Source organism: Electrona antarctica (genome assembly GCF_951216825.1).
Source record: "Electrona antarctica genome assembly, chromosome: 4".
NCBI lineage: Eukaryota > Metazoa > Chordata > Actinopteri > Myctophiformes > Myctophidae > Electrona > Electrona antarctica.
Window position 1 is genome coordinate 48,561,674 of NC_136809.1, and position 16,362 is coordinate 48,578,035.

Consider the following 16,362-nt stretch of genomic DNA (forward strand, 5'->3'; position numbering starts at 1 on the left):
AGGCACACCGTTGCTCCAATCTGGGCACTACAGCAGTGTTTAATGGTTAATGTGGTTAAACGCTAACGTGACATGGATGCGTTCCAGGTCTCAATGGATTAACACTTCAAATGGCCATAGCTTAGTGACCATTGCTCTGATCTGCGCAATATACTATAGGGCTGGATTTGAGAACTTACTGTAGTTGTGAAAATAACATTTCAAAGCTACACAGTCTCTGAACAATTTGTGATTTTTTTTCTTCTTTCAGGAATCCTTTTCTGAGCATTTGGGTTTTACTGGTGGGGTAGTCAGTGGGTAAGAACACATTTGACTTGTATACATACATACACACACACACACACACACACACACACACACACACACACACACACACACACACAGTATCCATAACCCCCTCGTATATACTGTAACTCCTCCCGTTAGCCCTGAACTGTATCGAGCGTCGGGGAAGTTCGAGGTGTTGGACCGCATCCTGCCCAAGCTGAACGTCACAGGCCACAGGGTGCTGCTCTTCTGTCAGATGACCACTCTGATGACCATCATGGAGGACTACTTCGCCTACCGCAGCTTCAAGTACCTGCGCCTCGACGGTGAGACCGCTCGTGTGCGTGTGCGTGTGCGTGTGTGTGTGTGTGCGTGTGTGTGTGTGTGCGTGTGCGTGTGTGTGCGCGCCTCGGTGTTGATTTCGTCGAACTAAAACTATGGTGAAAAATGTCCGTCGACTATCTTATTTTCACTGACGCAAACTAAAGAGAAACTATAAGCTATGATGACTAAAACTAAATATATTGACATATTGTGGTCCTGTAGATCAATTTCTAATCGAATCTCTTTATTATCTATTTGTCTGATTAACCACATGCCATGTCATGTTATACATTGCTGTACAAGGGAAGGCTGTCACACGAAAATACGATTACAAAACGGATCTACAAGCTCACAACATATCGCAAATCTGCTCGTGGACCTGCTATTTTCACTTTTTTGGATATCGTGACTTTCTCAATCTGTTTTTTTGTTTTTTGTAAATTGTGAGCTTCTAGATTTCTATAACATTTTGCCTTTAATGACCCCCTCGCAATTATTTTATTAAAATCTCTCTATATATTTTATAATCCCTTTAGTTCGATTAACCTCTCTCTCTCTCTCTCTCTCATCTCCACCTCTCCTTCAGGCACCACTAAGGCTGAAGACAGAGGGATGCTGTTGAAGACGTTCAACGACCCAGAGTCTCCGTACTTCATCTTCCTCCTGAGCACCAGAGCCGGTGGCCTGGGCCTCAACCTGCAGTCTGCCGACACCGTGGTCATCTTTGACTCTGACTGGAACCCTCACCAGGTATACATACATACGACCATTCTTCCCCATGATGTGTATTCTTTATGTAACCAGTAAAAAACATATTGGGACAAAGTCTCTTTTTCAAGTCTGAACTGTATGGTCAAGAGGCAGAAATCAAAATTGCACAACTTTGCTACGTCATACATTACAAAACAGACAACAGTAGTACATCCATGATACCCCGCAAAGAAACACCTAAAAATACATACAAAATCTCCGAAGTGATACACTTCCCAAAGTGGGGTCCGGGGACCCCCAGGGGTCCTTGAGAGAGTTCCAGGGGCTCCCCAGCTAAATGATAGTTAGGAACCAAATGGACCCTTATGGGTCTGTAACTCAGAGAGTGTACAAATGGAAATGGACCCATCAGGGTCCATTTGTACACTCTCAGAGTTAAATGAGCACTCGTGCTCAGCTACTACCCTGGGTAAATAAAGGATACAAAAAAATATATATATATATCTTGGATATCCATTTGTCTGCTGTTCTTATAGCTACTCAACTCGAGCCCACCCTGTCTCTTCAGGAACAATATTCTCTACTTTCTGTCTTCTGTTAGTCATGGCTGCCAGTTCCCACCTGATGTTGTGTGGGAGTCCTGACTGCTTCAGATTGTGCTGAACAACCGCTAGTTTGCACAACGTCTTAAGACTTGGATTTAAGTCCAAGACGTACAGTTCATCAGGTCTGTCCAATGATCCAAAGAGGATGATGCGATCTCCCACCATGCAACAGCAGCACGTCCTATATGGGCCTTTCCCTCTGGGCTCAACTTTCTTCCAGAGGGTCTCTGGATTGAATCTCCACAGATCAGTGGTCGCCAAGATCTGGTTGTGACCGCCAAATATGTACAGCTCTCCATTGTAGGCAAAGGCTGAATGATTATAGCGTTCTTCTGGAAGAAGCTGTGCAGAAGGTGTGCTCAGCCAGAGGTTGGTCTCTGTGTCAAACACTCTGATGGTGTTGTCGCCGCAGACGCTGTCTCCTCCCCCAAACACAAACATCTTTGTCCCGATGATGGTGGCAGTGTGGTGTGATGTCCAAGATGGATTGCCTCTGGTATTAATTAAAGTCCAGACCATTGTGGTGGTGTCCAACTTGTACATGTCATTAAAGCATCCAGTCCAATATCCCCATCCTCCATGGATAAACATGACCTTCCCCAAGGCACAGGCTGAGTGGTTCATCCTCACCTCTGGAACAGTTCCAGAAACCTTGGGCTTGAACCACATGTGGGTGTCCAAATCAAATGCATAAAGCACGTTGCAGTACTTTGCATATTTGACTGCAGTATAACCCCCCCAGATGTAGACGATATAATCTATCATCACAGCTTTGTGGTGCTGGCGCTTGGGTGGCACCTCAAGGTGACATTCTCCTCTTCCAGTAGTCTCCGGGGTCAACTCCCTCCAGCGTAAAGTCACTGTGTTGAAGACGTGAACACCAATCTGATCCTTGTTGACGTCACGGTACCCTCCAAATGAGTAGACTTTGTCTCCCACTGCGACAGCAGCCTGACTGTCTTTAGGTCCTCTGTTCAGATGCAGCGTCCAGAAGAGCATCTCTCACAAACAGTCCAGGGATCAAAGACAATTCCTCAGAACCGTCTCTGTAAATGAATGGCATCCTATTGTGTAGCACTTATATTGGTTCAATGGTGGAAACATCACAAACATCGTGGCCAATCAAAGGAGTCGGCGGCTGTTGCAGTCCCTAATATGGGCAAACTGTTCAGAGTGACGTCATCAGAAGGCCAAAAACCTCCTAACTCCACTTGGGCTGGATATGGGTAAAGTGGTGATAATACAATGACTGGGTTCTCAACCTGGGGGTCGCGACGCCTCTTTTGGGGTGGTTATTTAAAAAAACAGTAAATTAAGAGTTGACATAGTACATATAGTACATGCATAAAGTTTCCAGAATGATTATATCTGGTTTCATTAAGGTTATTGTAGCGGTCAAATTGTATTGAGGGTTGGAGGGGGGCAGGGGTCGCGAGACATGGCCAAAGCATTTCCGGGGGTCCCCCCCCCCCCAGCCAAAAACGTTGAGAACCCCTACACTACACAACGTAGCCAGGCATTTGATCTGAGGTTTAGACCGTCATTTACCAAATTGAATGCTGATGCTGGCATTCAAAGCAACCAAAGGCATGGCCCCCCCATATCTCACAAGTATGATCGTACCCTACAAACCCTCCCGCTCACTCAGATCAGCCAACGCAGGGAAGCTGGAGGTACCTTCACTAAAAACGCCGGGACAACGCTCCACACGTCCCAAACTCTTCTCCCTTCTGGCTCCAAAACTATGGAATGCACTTCCCATTGCAGTCAGAACTGCAGCCTCACTCCCAATCTTCCGCCGTAGTCTGAAAACCCACCTCTTCAGACTCCACCATGGCCCGTAGCACTTGCCCTAGCCTAGCCCCTTAGATAGCACATTATGTAGACTTAGATAGTATTTTAAACAGACTTATAGCTTGTTATGTAGACAGCTCTAGAATTGCACTTTATGTAGTCATAGCACTTTATAGTACACATGTATAATATATTATATAGTATAGTATGTATAGTTTACATAGATACTCCACTGTTACGTTCTTAGTTTACGCATGATTCATGATAACTACTTTTTATACATGTGATGTATGCCATGCTTTTTGTTTTTGCTTAATGTAAGTCGCTCTGGATTAAGAGCGTCTGCTAAATGCCTAAATTGTAAATTGTAAATTGAATCAGGAGGACAACGCTAACACCTGAACCTCCTCCCTCCGTCTCTCTTCCAGGACCTGCAGGCCCAGGACAGAGCCCACCGCATCGGGCAGACCAACGAGGTCCGCGTGCTGCGTCTGTGCACCGTCAACAGCGTGGAGGAAAAGATCTTGGCCGCCGCCAAGTACAAACTGAACGTGGACCAGAAGGTCATTCAGGCGGGCATGTTTGACCAGAAGTCCTCCAGCCACGAGCGCAGGGCTTTCCTGCAGGCTATCCTGGAGCACGAGGTCGAGCAAGACGAGGTCGTTGGCCAGCAGCAGAAAAGCGAGGAGGTGTGTATGCACTTTATGAGCTGTGTGTGTGGTCGGCCACAGTCACACACACGATTCATTCATTTTGAGAAAGACGAGGAAAAAAATGTTGATTAAAAGTTAGTAGAGTGTTTGTGTTCAGGAGGAGGACGAGGTGCCGGACGACGAGACGGTCAACCAGATGATCGCTCGCAGCGAGGAGGAGTTTGAAATCTTCATGGTTAGTGGCTGTGTGTGTGTGTGTGTGTGTGTGTGTGTGTGTGTGTGTGTGTGTGTGTGTGTGTGTGTGTGTGTGTGTGTGTGTGTGTGTGTGTGTGTGTGTGTGTGTGTGTGTGTGTGTGTGTGTGTGTGTGTGTGTGTGTGTGTGTGTGTGTGTGTGTGTGTGTGTGTGTGTGTAGATGCATACTATAGGGCAGTGGTTCTCAATAACATGTCAAGGACCCCCAAATTGATACAGTATGTATGTATGTATGTATGTATTTTGCCCCCACCTAAGAGATTTAACAACATTTTACAAAAATAGCAGCTCTACAACCTGACAACATGTCGTGTCACGACAGGTTGTGAGCTTGTAGATTTGCTATTTTCAAATAGCAACGTAGTGACAATAAAATAGGGCTTCAATGTTTAAACCGTTCCTCATTTCGATGGGGACCCCCAGGAACCACTTTGAGATCCAGTACTGTTATTGGGGCTGATTTCTAGAATGAACATATGAACTTTGTTCTTGCTTACTGTAAATCGCCCTTTGATTAAGAGCGTCTCAGCGTCTGCTAAATGCCTAAATTGTAACATACATGAGCACAATGAGACTCTCATCTCTCTCTCGCTCCCCCCTCTCTCTTTGACTGACACTACAATTTAGAAATTTAGCAGACGCTAAATTCGAGCATGTTCGAGCGGTAGTCCAACCGTTGTTCCGGATTAATGCTCTGTCGGAATTGCGTCCGGATCCCGTAAAACTGACGTGACAATTAATCTGATTCTGATCCCGATTTTCTCTCTCTCTCTCTCTCTCTCTCCGTATACTATAGCGCATGGACCTGGACCGGCGTCGCGAGGACGCGCGCAACCCGCGGCGCAAGCCCCGCCTGATGGAGGAGGACGAGCTGCCCATGTGGATCATGAAGGACGACGCCGAGGTGGAGCGGCTCACCTGTGAGGAGGAGGAGGAGAAGCTGTTCGGACGAGGCTCCCGCCAGCGCAAGGAGGTGGACTACAGCGACTCGCTGACCGAGAAGCAGTGGCTCAAGGTCGGTCAGGAGGAATGTACACTTTGAGCAGTGGTGCTCAAACCATTTCCATGTCAACCACCCCCAAAAGTATACTGTATATATTTGGCCGCCGACCCCCATCTCAAAATATTTTGTTCCAGGGACCCCCAGATATATATATATAAATATATATTATATATATATATTCAAAGTTTAAAATAATCGTTAAAAAGCTAAAGTTACACGGATGCTTTCCAGGTCTTTATGGGTTAAGCCTTAATCCATAAAGACCTGGAAAGCATAATTAAAAAAACAGTTTTAATAAAAAAAACTATTGCCATTAACCGTTAAAGGAGAATTCCATGCTAGAAGGCTTTCTTACCTTTCTTACCTTTCTTTGTAGGTCCCCACCAAAGAGGTCCATGTGTTTTTTTGTGCAAAAACTCCGTATTGGCTATTTCCCCTACCATAAGCCCTCAATGAATTGAATGGGAATTGAATGGGGCTATGGGGTGTTGTGCTAATTCGCTTATTTCCATCGAAATAAGTAGTAAAGTGTGCCACTTGGGATATTATTTACATTATGAAGAGAGGATATATACAAAAAAATAATAATTTTAAGCGATGGAAATAAGCGAATTAACCCTAACCCTAACACCCCATAGCCCCATTCAATTCAATTAATTTAGGGCTTATGGTAGGGGAAATAGCCAATAAGGAGGTTTTGCACAAAATAACACCTGGACCTCTTTGGTGGGGACGTAACAACTACAAATAAAGGTAAGAAAGCCTTCTAGCATGGAATTCTCCTTTAAGGGAAATAGTTCTCAAACTGCAGGGACCTCCATAACTCTGAGAGTCACAGACCTGTAAGGTCCATTTGGAACCCCTTCCAGGAACCCTGAGGGTCTTAGCCTGGCATGGCCAGCTTGGTCTGGTTTCCAGGCTATGAAGGGTCCCTGGACCCCACTTTGAGAACCACTGTATTAGTGTACAGTGTACTGCATCAGTAGCTTTACCAGAGGCTGTGGTTGAGTAACAGCTTCGGAGTAGAAATGACATCAAAAAACAAGACAACGTTCGGCCACTAGATGTCGCACTACACTCCATATCACAACACAACACATCTGTTTGATGAGCTACTCCCTGAGTCAAGTCAGTTTGCACCATTGGACTTTGGGCTCCATTTTTGTCACCGCTAAAGCCCTTATCCCTAAACTTCTTTGCCTTTTTGTCTCCACCAGGCCGAAGGCATGGGGAGAGAGTATGTTTTGCACTCCGTCCGTGTGTGTGTCCGTCCGTCCGTCCGTCCGTCCGTCCTTCCGTCCGTCCGTTACCAGCTAATCTCCGGCACCGTTAACCCGGTCGATGCCAAACTTTGCACACACACTCCCTGGATGCCAACGATGAACCTCTGCCCCGCATTTTCCAGAGCGGCCTGTTATAGCGCCACCATGAGGCAGCTTTTCACATTTTTTACCTAAAACTGCACCGATCTGCGTGAAACGTTGCATGCACACTCCCTAGAGGTTTGTCCCAAGGACAAGGACCTTTGACCTGCATTTTCCGCATCTGCCTTTTATAGCGCCACCAGGAGGCCGACTTTTGTAAAACACATTTTTTGATATTACTCCTCCAGATTCTGTCCAAAAATCTCACAAATCGTTACACAGTATCTCTATGGTCATGTGCTCAAGTCGGATCTGTCCGATATTTCATATTCCATCCTAATTGGCTATAATTGGCTTTCACAGTTTAGCAAGATTGCCCCGTTTTGAACTAAAGCCTCAAATCATGAACGCAGCATGCAATTTACGTGAAATCTTTCACACATTTTCTTACTAGGCTGAGGAATATATCCCACCCTTTTCACATTGGCCTGTTATAGCGCCACCAACAGGTTGATTTTTGCAAAACACATTTTTGGAACAAAATGCCTCAAATCATCCAATTGCCATCAAAGGCAAACATGTTTATATTACTCCTAAACATTTTGCCAAACATCTCACACAGTCCTATCCTCCTGGTGGAGACCTGTGCCCAGAAGGGCACTTTTTCTAGTTTTTACTATTTTGCAAAACATTTTTGAATAGTTAAAATGGCCAGTCTACAAGCTCACAACGTGTCAATGTACTGTAGATTGGCTAGTTGAACTATTCAAAAATGTTTTTCAAAATAGTAGAAAAAAAAAAAAAAAAAGAGCAAGGAAGTTTAGGGATAAGGGGTTTAGCGGTGACGAAAATGGAGCCCTATACCTCTTTCCCAGAGCTTTCTACCTGATGGACGGTTATATGCCTAAACCTAACCCTAACCATAACCTCACAAAAACTATGCCTAAACCTAACCTCACTGAATAATAACCTCAAAACCACACCCAATCACGTAGAAAGCTCTGGGAAAGAGTGAATCCCTTTGCACCAGCACCTGCCTTCAAGTCTGTCATCAGTATATTAGGAAAAAGTATACTTCGCCAATGAAAACGGAAGCAACATGCCGCCGTCGGCTTACAGAAAAATATTTAGATGATTGTTTTCGCAATCATAATATTTGTGAGGTATTCTATTTATAGTGACTCATAGGAATAGACTATGTGACAACCAGGTATAGTCTGGTGACCACCGGAGAGACGGGTGACAGCCGGAATGTAGACGGCACCCTGGGAACAGTATGGGTTAGCGCCCCAGCCTGCATCCTCTGTGAGGAGGAAGCCCAAAAACCTTCGGTGAGGCCTTCAGGAGGGCCATTCGAGCCGCAAGTGGATCCTGCCAGTACTACCGTTGCCCAGCGGTGGAGCCTGCAGAACCATTGCGGCTCAAGAATCCACCACTCCACATGCCAGAATGGTACCTCTCAGTCCCGGCATAGTAGTTCCGGAGTGGTTCCAACGGATTGTGTGGCCCTGGTCTTTCCCTAGTGGGTCTGATCGAGGGTAGCTACTGTGACGTAAGTCGGGACTTGATCACCCCGGAGTGAAGGGTATGATGTTTGCGAGACCCGAAACCCCGATGACCTTGGGATACATCACTGAGGATACGTCCCAGTTGCATCCAGGCGATGTATTTTCGTTCTGAGGTGAAATAACCACGTCTCTGCCTCCTGCTTGTCTGCTATAGGCAATAGAGGAAGGCACGCTGGAGGAAATCGAGGAGGAGGTGCGTCACAAAAAGACGACGCGCAAGAGGAAGCGGGACCGCGACGTGGACCTGCCCGGCCCCTCCTCGTCCTCGTCGGGGGGGCGCACGCGGGCCGACAAAGACGAGGACGGGAAGAGGCAGAGGAAGAGGGGGCGACCCCCCTCGGAGAAGCTGTCCCCCAACCCCCCAAATCTCACCAAGAAGATGAAGAAGATCGTGGACGCCGTCATCAAGTACAAAGACAGGTTTGTCAACGTGAACTTTCTTAAACTGGTGCTGTAACCTGTGTGTCAGGACCCCTTGGGGGGGGTTACCAAAATATAAAGTACTGTAGACTGCTCACACATAATAGCAACTTGTTGTCTCATCTTGATGATGTCCCACAAATTAGTTTAACCCAGATTCGGCTCAAACAAGGGGTTAAATTCATTACGCTCCTATGCCACAAAAATGTGGAATGCCCTACCAACAGTCAGGAATGTGAATCCCTACTCTCCTTCAAAAACCCCTCTACTCGTTTAATTTCCAATCATTTATATGATGGTTTTTTTTCTTCTCTTTTGCATAGTACTGTATATTTATACATCATTAAATGCCCCGATGAATTGAAAATGGAGGACCCCAATGTAATAGTGCTTTTATGGGTATTTCAATCTTCTTAGCAGAACTTGTATTGAACTGTGCTGTCCTCGAACTGTGCTTATTCTACAAACTGTTTTTCAATCAATCAATCAATCAATCAATAATGTCACCCTCTGCAGCGCTAGCGGGCGCCAGCTGAGCGAGGTCTTCATCCAGCTGCCGTCTCGCAAAGAACTACCAGAGTACTATGAACTGATCCGCAAGCCTGTTGACTTCAGGAAAATCAAGGTACGAACACACCAGTGTTGATTTTAGTTTTAGTCATCGTCTCTTCAATAGTTTTCATTTAGTTTCAGTCACATTTTAGTCACCCGGAATGTTTTAGTGTTAGTCTGGTTTTAGTCGACTAAATGTCTTAAGATTTTAGTCGACTAAATCTACAGGTGATTTAGTCGACTAAAATGTATTTTGGCGGGCCTTGATGCCGTCGTAGTGGCTGATTTTACACTTGACCTACAGTCAGAGCGGTGGTCACAAACCCCAAAGTAAAGATCAGTCAATCGATCCCCACCTCATGAATAAAAACAGATCCCCACCGTTTTGTGGTTGGTGGTTGCAGGAGAGGATCCGTGGTCACCGCTACCGTAGTTTTGGTGACCTAGAGAGAGACGTCATGCTGCTGTTCCAGAACGCTCAGACCTTCAACCTGGAGGGATCGCTGGTGAGAAGCACGCACACACACACATGCACGCACACAGCCACACACACACACACATACACACACACACGTTTTAGCTCAGTCAAGAGTAACTGGTCGGCTGACAAATGTACAGTGTCAGCCAGCCTACAGTACACATCTACAGCCAATCAACAGTGAATACAATGACCATTATTCAATCTATCAACAGTGAAATATTTCCAGGAGTTAATATCCTAATCAGGCATCTGGTATGGTGCTACAGCGTACAACACTGTACGTCCTAATAAGTGTGTACACGTGCCCAGAGTAAGGGCCAGGCTCGTGTCATCTGTACTGTAGTGCAGTGGTTCTCAAAGTGGGGTCCTTGGGGTGGTTCCAAGGGGGTCCCCAGCGAAAATGTGTTAATGTAGCATCGCAATCATTTTAACCACTTTATCCATTTATGAGTAGGCTATTCAAAAATAGCAGATCACAGTGCATCACAGTGCTATTATATTTTTTTTAAAGAATTAAGCCTCGAAAATGTGTGGAAGATTTGGAATAATGTTTTTTTTACACAAATCTCTTCTGGCACAAGCATTTTGATGCCAATACTTGTACTTTTACTCAAGTACATTTTGAATTCCGGACTTTTACTTGTAACGGAGTATTCCTATATTACAGTAAAGCATTTGACTACTTTTTCCACCACTGTTGATATGAAAAGGTTTGTCTCTATGTGTGCAGATCTATGAGGACTCCATCGTACTGCAGTCTGTGTTCACCAGTCTGAGACAGAAGGTGGAGAAGGAGGAGGAGAGCGAGGGAGAGGAGAGTGAGGAAGAGGAGGAGGAGCCGGAGGAAGGCTCGGAGTCGGAAAGTGAGTATACGTCCGGAGCGAGCGAAGAGGGGGAAAAACTTTGAGGGTTCGTTCATTGCTATGATGATTTGGGCTGCAGCTATTGATCGACACGAGTCAGGGGAGGACAGAGCAGGAGATCAGCCGGGGAATCGGAGCAGCAGGGGCGGTATTGCAGTCGCTGTACCGGACTGTTGTGACAAAAAGGAAGCTGAGCCAGAAGGCAAAGCTCTCTCTCTACCGAGTAGTCGAATCTTTGTTCCAACTCTCACCTATGGTCATGAAGTGTGGGTCATGACCGAAAGAATGTCGAAGAAGGTGGCGGATACAGGCGGCCAAAATGAGTTTTCCCAGACGGGTGGCTGGTATCTCCCTTAGAGATGAGAAGGTGAGAAGTTCAGTCACCCGAGAGAGACTTGGAGTAGTCGCTGCTTCTTCACCTGGAAAGGAGCCAGCTTAGGTGGTTCGGGCATCTGGTTAGGATGCCTCTCGGGCGTTTCCCTATAGGGAGGTCCTCGAGGCACGTCCCACTGGGAGGAGACCCCGGGGCAGACCAAGGCACAGTTGGAGGAAACACATCGACTCACTGGCCTTGGAACGTCTCGAGATCCCCCAGTCACTAATGTTGCCCTGGAGAGGGAAGTCTGGAGCTCTCTGGTGGAGCTGTTGCCCCCGCGACCCAACTACAGATAAGCGGTTGAAGATGGATGGATTGATGGATGGATGGATGGATGGATGGATGGATGGATGGATAGATGGGTGGGTGGCTGGCATCTCCCTTAGAGATAGGGTGAGAAGTTCAGTCACCCGACAGAGACTTGGAGTAGAGTCGCTGCTTCTTCGCTTGGAAAGGAGCCAGCTTAGGTGGTTCGGGCATCTAGTAAGGATGTCTCCCGAGCCACCGGGAAGAGACCACATGGCAGACCAAGGACCAGATGGGGGAATTATATCTCCATACTGACCTGGGAATGCCTTGGGATCCTCCAGGAGGAAGTTGCTTCGAGACAGGGGAGTCTGGAAACTGTTACCCCCGCGGCCCGATTCCGGATAAGCGGTTGAAGATGGATGCTCCACACAGTAAACAGTAAGGTGTGATGCCGTGTGTTCTCCTCTCCAGCACGTTCTGTGAAGGTGAAGATCCGTTTGGGTCGGAGGGAAAAGGAGAAGGGCGGAGAGCGCGGGAAGGTCCGGAGCAGGCGCACGGGACGCACGAGAGCCAAGCCTGTCGTCAGTGACGACGACACAGAGGAGGAACAGGAAGAGGTGTGTATGTATACGATACGTGCATTTGCAAGTATTCGTCAGTGCAAACATTTCAGTCTATGTAGCTTAAATACTAGTATTAAAATACAAATGTTTTTTTGTGTCCAATGTATTTGGATTTAGTTCATAAAGTTAACATACTTACTTACTTACACCTACTACCCCTTCTGGGGCATAGGCCGTCAACAAAGTTAACATAACTATAACTAAATGCATTTGAAATGAAATAAAAAGGTTACTTTTCAGGATCCCAATTAAAAAACGGCAAAAAAAAATATTCAGGATTTCAATTCAAATATAGCAAAATAGCTGATCTGCAACCTCAAAACGTGAGTTTGTAGATCGGCTATTTTTCCTACGACAATAATATGCAATGTGGCCCTCTGGAGTGTGGAAATATAGTGGCCCTCTACATCGTCAAAGTTCCCCACCCCTGCTCTATAGAGCGTCACAGTCCCGCCCCCTCGAGCGACTCGGAAAATAATTCCCTGTTCATTTTCCTCATAGACTTTTCATTTTTAAAGACATTTACGCCGTGGACAAAGCCAACTGGAGTTGTGACAAATCACGACAATAAACACAATGTTTTGGGCTGATCAAATAATTAGAAGAAAAAAACACTTTTTGTTTTGTTTTTCTTCGTACAAATTATTTGATCGGCCCAAAACATTGTGATCATGATTTGTCTCAACTCGAGTTGGCTTTGTCCGCGGCGTAAACGTCTTTAAATGAATACTTTTTGCAAAGTCTATGAGGAAATTGAACGGGGAATTCTTTTCCGGGTCTCTCGTCGTCATGAAAGGGGGCGGGACTGCGACGCTCTATACTATGTGTTGTAGCGACTACTTCTTCCCATTGAATCATAGAAGTAGTGCTATGAGGCTGAGCTGTCGGCAGGAACTGTGTGACGCGTTTGAATCAAATCCAGAAACGTCTTATTGTAGTTAAGGTGATTTATTGACAAAATAAACAAGGTCCAAAACTGTACTGAAAATGTTGATAAATAAAAAGGTATGTAACGTAGATAACGATTAAACGGTCAACAGAAAATATTGAGCCTAGAGCTCACCCCATAGAGTATATAAAAGGATAGAGACTGAACTGGCGCGAAGCTCCGCCCCCCAGCTATTCATGTCAGTGGAAGTTGCTCAGTGGCGTTTTGAAGCACCCGGAAGACTGCCGGAAGTACCGTCTTAGAACGTCTACTTCCGCATTTGACCACCAAATTTTGGTGGTCAAATGCGGAAGTGCAACCGAGCGCTCAATGTTAAAGCCCAGCTGCACGGGGTTTCCCGGTCATGAATCCACGGGTCCGCCTGTAGTCCCTCCTCCTACCACTAGGGCCCAGAGCTTCAACGTTGAATAGCCTCACTGGCCCCTTGGCTCACCCCCATTCTCTCACTGAATGCCACTGCCCAGACACACAGCTGACATAAGTAAAGTGATTAGCAGACACGCAGCAGGAGCTCATCAATCAGGTAAGGGAAGTGGAACATCAAAACCAAGCGTGGGGAAAAATAAAAAAATAAATAGAAACAAACAACAAAATGTATATTTTGGCTCCTACAATATGTGAAATGAAATGAATTTGTCTCATCTCCCTTCCTCTTATCCAGGAGCGTTCCCCGAGCGCCACTGACGAAGAGTCCTAAACGGAAAGAAGCACAAAAGGAGCAATGAAGGAAGGGATATTTCCACCAAAAGTACTTGCAGCAAATACCGCCCCCCACCACCCCCCCCCCCACCCCCCTCTTGTCAGCTTCATCCACCCTTGGTCATTGGCAGGAAAACGATGCACTCTTACCTGAATAATCGTGTCTATTACGTGACGTAATGAGGAAGACATGGTGTGCAGATAAAGAAGGCGTTTTCTGGACCTGGAACATGTGATATATCATGACGTCGTGCTAATACCTACTTCTGAACTGAATTGCACTTTAAATGGAGCAGATATTGGATTAATAAAGACTCAATCTCCGATACAAAGTAAACAAACGGCATGCCCTGCCACCAAAAATGAAAAAGTGGACATGTTTTTATTCTCTAGGTAATGGACTCAGCTGTAGTCATACATTTTATAGTTTTAAACTATATTTCCTGTGTTTAGAAGGCTTTAATACGTTTGTTTACATTGGTAATGAGAGCAAACATTAACGTAAAGCTGATCGATCTATATTTTGATTGATGATGGGATAAGAATGTTCCAAATAGCATATTTTTCCATCTACAAATTCAACTATTTAAGAATGTATGTGAATATAATCCTAATTTATATCATCCAAACAATCCCAGATTGGACTTTTAGACGAGGAACTCCAACTCGGTTATAGTTAATCTGTTCAACTGTCTACCTGCTGTTGTATTTAGGTTGACGCAAACATTTTCTTTCTCTTGGTACTGGGAATGAAACACAGACTTGTGACGTTAAAATTGACGGAAACAACTTGTTTTTCCCCTCCTTGTCGTAAACAACAATGTTGTTTCCCCTTAAGACGGAGGCACTGAGGCAGGTACCTTTACCTGACTTGACCTTTCACGGCTGCAGATGTAAACAACTCTGATATTTCTGGGTAACTGGGGCAATATGTTGTCAACAGCATGCTCTCATCAGCCACTGTGGAGACTTAGGTGTTTGTACATCGCATAGGTCTGACACAGCCTCTCTGTTTGACTTGGAAATATAGCATCCTGTGGTTGGAGGCCGGTGTCCAAACTTCTCAGAATGTGTTTTTATCAACTCCCCGTATTTATTTGACTGAGCCTTAATGGAGCTGACCTCACTTCACTCTCATATCTCATAATATATATATATATATTAACCGTACAATACTATACATATTCCACCTGGCTGCTGCGTACCTATGTTACTCTTCTAATATAAAGCACTTGTAATTGTTTACTGTAAAAAGGGAAAATCCTTCATGGGGTTGTAATTCATTAAGTACTGTTAACTTCAAACGCTTCTATTTCAGTGTTGTGTTGTGTTCAATTTTAACTTTCCAAATGGCTGACAGTTGATACTAGGCACTTTTTATGTTTTTAATTTTAAGACAAAGGACCAGAGGGACAGTTGTTCTTCTGTTTGTGAGAGCCTTATGGTGTTGGATATGCTGTATAGTTTTTATTTTGTTTATCAAGAATGTCTATGCATGGGTGTGCGTGTGTGCGTGTGTGTGTGTGTGTGTGTGTGTGTGTGTGTGTGTGTGTGCGTGTGCGTGTGCGAGCGAGTGTGTAGAATGCCATTCTAGTACTGTACTTTTTTCATCATGAGGAACTCGAATTTGGAAGATATAACCAAAGCATTGGTATTTTCCTCCACTTGTTTATTGGAACCTGCCTGTACTGTGGTGGACTTTGTCACTTGAAGGGGAAACAAAAGAACCCACAATAAATTTCAGTATTATTCCCGTGTGATTTGTTTATAGTTTATACATCATTTGTAGTGTGCTGAAGTTAAGGGAGCTCTAGGTTATTTGGCTTGAATGGAGTCGTTCAGGCCAGGTGATTGACACAGGTCATGTTTAGTCCGTTGTGCAGCAACAGTTAAAGGAGAATTTTTGCTTACAGCAAAAAATATATATATTTTACCTTTTGTAACTAGTACACATCAGTCTGTGAGAGTGGCATTTTAATGACCGACGTGACTACAAAGAAAGGTAAGAAAGCCTTTTAGTATGGAATTCTCCTTTAATGAGTGATTGATTGATTGATTGAAGTATTAACAGTTTGCAGAATTACAGTACATTTCAAGCACAACTCGATACAAAAACTGTTAACTGTGGACGACACCAGCATTACACTTGTTCACAACAGGGTCCACTCTTTTCAATTCATCAGAATATTTAGAGACGTACAAATATACACTTCTATATAATCAAAAACAGGAAAATCATCATAAAAATAAACAGTGAGGGGAAAAGGGGTGGGGAGGGGGATTCATATTTTACGGAGGCCAGTTTGGAATTGCAGCCGTCCGTAGGTGCCCTTTGAGAGCAGTTTTGAAGGAGTCAAGGGTTTCACATGTCTTAACGACTGTTGGTAGGGCGTTCCACATTTTGGTGGCATAGGAGCAAATTAATTTGGGAGATGTAATGTCCTGGCCTGTCCACTAGGAGGTAATCTCAGACAATTACAACAACTAGTATTGTTGCGGTAAAACGAGGAAAGATTACATGCAGATTTTCCTTTGGGATTTATATGGAAGGTAATTATAATTATTAAAAGAGAGACGTCACGTCATGCTACTGTTCCAAAATGCTCAG

The 16,362-nt window shown here is 44.9% G+C and overlaps 1 protein-coding gene across 1 annotated transcript in view; it reads left to right on the top strand.

The window, feature by feature from the left end:
* The window catches only part of smarca4b (SWI/SNF related BAF chromatin remodeling complex subunit ATPase 4b), a gene marked incomplete at its 5' end in the record, with an annotated part of 37,407 nt that extends 21,908 nt beyond the window's left edge, over window positions 1-15,499 (top strand). The window contains 12 exons of the mRNA XM_079499947.1: window positions 251-297; window positions 427-593; window positions 1,178-1,341; window positions 4,130-4,360; window positions 4,512-4,589; window positions 5,404-5,622; window positions 8,697-8,962; window positions 9,479-9,587; window positions 9,919-10,020; window positions 10,726-10,858; window positions 11,955-12,100; window positions 13,717-15,499. Of these exons, the coding sequence (XP_079356073.1) occupies window positions 251-297; window positions 427-593; window positions 1,178-1,341; window positions 4,130-4,360; window positions 4,512-4,589; window positions 5,404-5,622; window positions 8,697-8,962; window positions 9,479-9,587; window positions 9,919-10,020; window positions 10,726-10,858; window positions 11,955-12,100; window positions 13,717-13,752 (1,698 nt within the window). The 3' untranslated portion in view covers window positions 13,753-15,499. The remainder of the gene's footprint in view (window positions 1-250; window positions 298-426; window positions 594-1,177; window positions 1,342-4,129; window positions 4,361-4,511; window positions 4,590-5,403; window positions 5,623-8,696; window positions 8,963-9,478; window positions 9,588-9,918; window positions 10,021-10,725; window positions 10,859-11,954; window positions 12,101-13,716) is intronic.
* Between the last annotated feature and the right edge of the window lie 863 nt (window positions 15,500-16,362).